Raw genomic sequence first — 6234 nt, forward strand, 5'->3', positions numbered from 1 at the left:
CTATGTTTATTTATTATTATCATCTTTTTTAGTATAACAAATGACCTAGAGAAATTCAAATTTATGACCTTAAGAGAGAGTATATGTCAATTACCACTTAACAATGTTTATATCGGCTTATAAATTTAAGACGTGTTAATGTTAATATTGATTCGATAATCTCCTGTCATTTTAGGCTTTATTTTATTTATCCTTTTTGACTTATGACTTTCAATTTTAATATTGATTTGATTTGCAAAACGAAAATGTGCGTATTGACTTTCCTTTACATTGCGTATTATATAGCCATTTCTTTCCATTTTATCAAAAGTAGCCATTTCGAGTGTTTTTGGCATAGCTTCAAAAATGATTTTGGTTGAAAATCAGTTGCTTTTCTTTTAAATGATATTGAATTTCAAAAACTTCTGTTATGAAACTCCTTGAAAGTTGATTTTTCAAAAAGTAATTATCTAGATTCTTTTGAATGACAGGAAAAAATTGGAGTTAGGGTAGAGAAAAAAAAATCTCAAACATATAATTGTATCGATTAGATCCCTAAACTTTCATAAATGAATCAATTTAAACTCTTAGACAAATTTCTTTTGAAAATTATCCATGCATTTATTCTGATTGTCTATTTTGTAAAACCGACATTTGAAGAAATCTATACATGTTTAAAAATTAAAACACGGACAATTTTCAAAAGTAATTGTAATGTATGATCTAATTTGACTGAATAATGAAAATTTAAGCATTTAATTGACTCAAATTAAACATTTCGCACGATATTAGTCGAGAGAAATTTGAAGAAACGTGTAGATTAATACACCAATGGAAGTTCAAAATTTAAATTGATACAATGTTTGCCCAAATAAAAATATCTGGTAAGGAGGTATTACTGGACTGGTATATTTGATTTTAAAGAAAATGCTTTGACAAAAAAAATACACTGCAAAAGATAAACTACTTTATAGCAAAATGTGGTCATTACATATAATAACACATTAAATAATCACATTCCCCCACTGCCCTTGTAGGTAAATTTATGACAAGGAATTTGATTCTCCAACATCTACATTGTAGCGAATCTAAAAAAAAAAAAAAGCAACTATTTTTAATGGTTGTCACCTATCCAAAAAAAAATCATCTTTATCGAGATCGTCAACTAATTTGAATTAGAATGCCAAATATTAAAATTAAATGGACATTTTTGACTGATTTGGAGAATCTATTCGTCATCAATTCCTATATGAGCAAATGTTTATCCACCAATACGCATATTAAACCCATACGCATAATATTCGTAATCAAAGTGAGATTGGAGGGAGAAGAGAGGAAATATGGTAATTAAACCCATACGCATGCTACTAGTGAGTAAATATATTTTTTTAATATTCGTAAGTATCCAGACCAGCTTACGCACATCTCAACTAATCTTACGGGATAACTAACTCATCTGACCCTACAACATTTAAATGTCAAGAAAACTCGTAGGATATTAATTTCTAGATAAATGGTCACCATGGATTGCACCCTTGACCTCATAGCCATTTATTGAGACTATGTCTCCTTTTCACCACGGTCAACTTATGATGGTTAACAAGTGGAACAATATATCACAAATACTAAGTAACATGTTGGCCAAAAAGGAAAAGCACGAGAACTAAGAAAGAGATGGTCTGACAAAATCAAACCAAAATCATAATTACAACAGAGCCTGCCTATCAATCGAACCCACACATGGTCCATCCACCCCTCTAAAAAGAAATACTAGAGGTGAACATTGAAACCGACAAATCGAACTGAAGCAAAAATTCAATTTTTACATAAGTTTCCATTCAATTCGGTTTAGACCAAACAATATATTCAGTTTGGTTCACTTTGGTATTATATCCAAAAGCAAACCGTGAACGGTCCTAAGTAAATACTATGAATTTTCTCATTTGTCATTGTTCTAATGAAAGAATAATCACATTGGATAATGTTTACAACAGATACTATGAATTCTCTTTCTTAACGTTAGTTGGAAACTCAACACTAACCAGATTCAACAAAAGAAATCAAAGCTAATATGTCTACCATTACGTTAATTTTATTCTTAAAAAACATAAGACAATTATTATAATTCACACAGAAAAGTGCATTACAGAATAATAAAAGTACAAACAGAAGATACATTTTCATAAATTACCACCTACCAGTTGAGAGGCCAAAATTCGACAGTTACTTTTGTCCTGATTCTTTAGGTTGCTTTTATTGTAGAGGAACCGATCCATAGAACACTACTTCGGCTGGTCCTGTCATGTATACATGGTTGTCTTGCTCGCTCCACTCTATCTGTAATGGTCCTCCTGGAAGATCGACGGTGCAATTCTGTCTCGAGATATTCGAATCTAATGTTAGGAAATTTAAAGCAAAGGATTGAAATTTGCATGACCTTTGTTTTTCTCTGTTTATATAACCATATTGTGCAATTATACTGATGAAACTAAATCATATTACTGATGTGGGGCTAAAAGATACACATGATCTTCTTACCCGTCCAGCATGACCTTCAAGAACTGCTGCAACAACGACCGCACAGGCTCCGGTTCCACAAGCAAGTGTTGCACCTGTAGTGTGATTGAGAAGTACAGCCAGCAGGTTTATAATGAAGTGATTCAATATTCATGTGCTTATAACTTAAATTTATCTTAAATTATATAAAATTCAAACCTGCACCACGCTCCCACACGCGCATTTTAAGGTGTGAATTGGAGAAGACTTGCACAAATTCTGTATAAGCAGGGTAAAAGGAGCATCCCAATGAACAAAAAAGTAAAAAGATTACATTCGTAGAGAGGGAAGGGAAGACCCTTTAAATGGTTAGGAAAAAACCACATTTGCTCAAAGATATATACCTCAACCAGAAAAAGTTAAAATCCCAAACTTGCTAAAAAACCAACCTGTATTTGTTCGTGCTGGAAACATCACATGATGTTCAAATTTTGGACCAATTGCAGCTAAATTTATGTCATCAACCTGCAGATTCTGTTCATGACCAGGCTAAAGTCAGCACAAATAGTAACTCAAAACTCTATGAAGTTGCATTCCAGAGACTGCTGTAAGCTATATTAGATCAAAGGAGGGAAAAAATTACTTAAATGTCAAAAAAGCTTAGCCATCACTAGAGGTTTCATCATAACTTCGTATTGCTTCTTAATTAAATTGTACTCGTTGGTTCATTGATGCTCTATAGCTAACATTACAATATTGAACACATCTCAATCAATCAACTAAACTATGATATATACAATGTACGTATTTATGGAGCCTACAAAGTACTCAGGAACTCTTGTACTTAATATTAAAGTGTAACTTATAGTTTCTAATCTACTAAATCATTTAAACAATATATACAACTTGCAAAGATATTTACGTAAAAGAAAAGAAAACAAAAGAGCAAGCCACTGTAATCCACGTTAGGAACTTTAAAAAGATTTAGAAGAGTGAATGGGATGTTGCAAAATGTACATATTAAATAAATACCTGGTCAATTTTGTTGCCAAAAGTTACACAATGCGGATTTCCCATACTGACACAGGTCACACTCCACGCAACTCCATCTACTTCGATGTCTGCCTTCACAACAGATTGGTCTGTAGTTGGTGCCAATCGGGTAGGCACATCTGATGCTTTGAGAATCGGTTCACCCATGTCTACTTTTACCTAAAATTCCATGTACGTTAAGATGGACACGGAACAAAAAAATTAGATTGCATAACACCCACCCCCCCCCACCAAACAAAAATAAATAAATAAATAAATAATAAACATAACAATAATAGCACCGATTGCAAAATTGTAAATATGTGCCTGTTAAGCCTTCAAAAAATAATAAAAAATGAGTAAGAAACCACACTTTGATTGAGAAAAATGAAAGAACGTACGAGATAATACAAGAAAACAAGCCCATAAAAGAAATCTCCAAACTAATTACAAGAAGGGCCTTCAATCAAAAGGATCTAAACAAAGCTGATTTACAAAAAGCCCAATGAACGATGCCAAAAGAGAAGCATTAACCTAACAACCTCTCAAACCTCCCTCCAAAACCTCTAAAAATTGAAACAGCAGTTGAGTATAGATTAGAAAATCTATCGAGGTATACCTGCCCATTATCCTGAAGTTCTGGAATAATAAGACCAGCCCCAGTATGAACAGTGAAACTGCGTGAGGATGAACAAAAACAGTGCGCTCAGAAATTTCTAATGCATAAATAAACATGAGATAAAAGATGTAAGGTATCATAATTTAATAAGTCTCATAGGTAAACTACAGATTTCTAAGCACAGTACCAGGAATATAAGGCAAACGTTCATTTTTGAAATATTAATACCGAAAGTAAAATTTTAATCGTCTTGAAAGGGCAATACCAGTGTTTTTAAATGCCCAAGGCACCTTAAGGCGCAATGGCCCTCTGGAGCCTAGGCGCAAGGTGCACAAAAAAACGCGGGCTTTTTTTTGTGAGACGCACTATATATAAAAATGTTACATTAAAAAGAGAGGGTATAATTGAAGTGGAAATATGGAAAAAATAGGGACCCCAAACACAAGAAATTTTGCATTTAGGTTTGGTATACTTGATCATTTTAGTTAATAAAGAACGAAAACCCTTAATTATTACTATTTTTTAAAAATAATTGAAAAGCCCCAAGGCGCAGGGCTTTGATCTTTGGGGCTTCACAAAAGGCGCGCACCTAAGGCATGCCTTATTTTGTGAGGCTCGCTTACCAAGGCGAGGCGCCAGACCTGTGCCTTGGGCCTAGGCGCGCGTCCGGGAGAGCTTTTTAAAACACTGGGCAATACTACAAATGGCCTCAAAAGATAAACAATGGTAAAACAGGAAGAAGATATACCTATGCGTTCCCTGCAAATTCTCGAGCTCAGCAATAAATCTGGCAAAGCATCGTACTCCATTACCACACATCTATAAGAAACAAGCGCAAAGAAAAATACAGACTCAGACGTAAATGATAGAAGAAATACAATAACAGCCATAGACAATTATTCATGGAAAAAAAAAAAAAAAACAATTAATTACCTCCGGTTCACTACCGTCGGAATTGAATATCCTCATGGTATAATCAGTACCATTAACGCCTGGCATAGCAAAGATAACTCCGTCAGCACCGATCCCAAAGTTTCGATCACATAACTTCGCAGCTTGCTCCGGGGTGATCCTAGGCTCTGATGAGTCCCTATTATCAACCTATTCAAGCTCAATTGCAATCAATATCAGACTAAGAAATAAACCTAGACTGATTAGCTGAGAATGAATTAAACTATTTCCCTGCACGAAGAAAAAACTGACCGAGAAAAACTTTCCAATTATTTTCTGATTAAAATCCATATAGTTTTCCATGATTAACATCACCAGAGTCAACGGCAGAAATTTAAGATACCAAGTACCGATTACAGACTCCCACCATTTCAAATGCAAAGCTCCAACGGATAAGTTTTAGATACGAACACGTATTTACAGCCAATTTCAAGATTTAACAAACAAAAAACATATCAAACAGTAAACTCAAGGAATCATTACCAAGATGAAGTCATTGCCGAGACCATGGTACTTAACAAAGTGAAGGAGGCCACTCTCTCTCCGGTCAAGAAAAGACGACGACGGCGCTTTCTCTGTAACTTCAAGACCAGCGGAAGACGCGGAGATAGTGAGCCTAGGGCTTCTTCTCTGCGCGGAATGCTTCGAAAGGGAATCCAGTTGAAGTGTGGAAGAAAAAGACGATCGAAGCGAAGGAAATGAGGCGAGAGAGCGTGGAGATGGAGAGGTCAGTGGAAAAGAAATGGTGCCGGCTATGGCCATGGCGGCGCTGTGGTGTCGGAATACGGAAGTGTTGTGGCTGTTGAGGAGGTGCCACGAGGAAAGAAGTCGTCGTTAGTGGTTCAGCCTTGGGCTTCGGCCACAAAAATGCCCAGGCCAATAATTCAAAACAATCGGTTTGGGCTTAACTTCCAAATTCCACTTCTACCCTTGGGTCATTAAATTATGAAAATTTATAATGGGTAGTACCATTGGATTTTATATTTGCATCTCTAGCACATCTTTAAGATAATTATAGACATGATAATTTGACCCTTGAAGTTATTATTATTGTTATTATTATTCAAATTTTTCCCTTGATTTAATTTTAATTTGTGGGCGCTTTCTTCGTTGTTTTCTTTCTTCGATGTTGAAAGAAAAATTTTAAATCAATCACA

At 34.9% G+C, this 6234-nt stretch overlaps 1 protein-coding gene across 2 annotated transcripts; it reads right to left on the bottom strand.

Annotated features, from left to right (window-relative positions):
- Nucleotides 1-781: 781 nt before the first annotated feature.
- On the bottom strand, nucleotides 782-6024 carry LOC120072606 (diaminopimelate epimerase family protein). Of its 2 annotated transcripts, XR_005480548.2 has the most exons (10): nucleotides 5561-6024; nucleotides 5060-5227; nucleotides 4875-4945; nucleotides 4127-4184; nucleotides 3508-3687; nucleotides 2925-3009; nucleotides 2695-2754; nucleotides 2518-2591; nucleotides 2178-2352; nucleotides 782-1067 (listed from the first exon to the last, which is right to left on the bottom strand). XR_005480548.2 is itself a non-coding variant. In XM_039025003.2 (9 exons), exons 1-9 carry the CDS (start codon nucleotides 5837-5839, stop codon nucleotides 2233-2235), a joined length of 1095 nt encoding a protein of 364 aa, XP_038880931.1. In that variant the 5' UTR covers nucleotides 5840-6024; the 3' UTR covers nucleotides 2026-2232. The 2 variants fall into 2 exon arrangements, 1 of the variants encoding a protein (XP_038880931.1); XM_039025003.2 differs by lacking the exon at nucleotides 782-1067 and having other exon boundaries at nucleotides 2026-2352.
- Nucleotides 6025-6234: the final 210 nt, after the last annotated feature.

This window comes from Benincasa hispida, chromosome 3, assembly GCF_027475165.1.
Source record: "Benincasa hispida cultivar pf3 chromosome 3, pf3_genome.v1.1, whole genome shotgun sequence".
NCBI classification, from domain to species: Eukaryota; Viridiplantae; Streptophyta; class Magnoliopsida; order Cucurbitales; family Cucurbitaceae; genus Benincasa; species Benincasa hispida.

Coding starts and splice junctions, on each gene's coding strand:
- LOC120072606 (XM_039025003.2), bottom strand. CDS start 5,839: ATGGCCATAGCCGGCACCATTTCTTTTCCACTGACCTCTCCATCTCCA. Junction 3,688..4,126: donor AACTTCAGGATAATGGGCAG/GTATACCTCGAT, acceptor ATGGAATTTTAG/GTAAAAGTAGACATGGGTGA. Junction 2,592..2,694: donor CGTGTGGGAGCGTGGTGCAG/GTTTGAATTTTA, acceptor ATCACACTACAG/GTGCAACACTTGCTTGTGGA.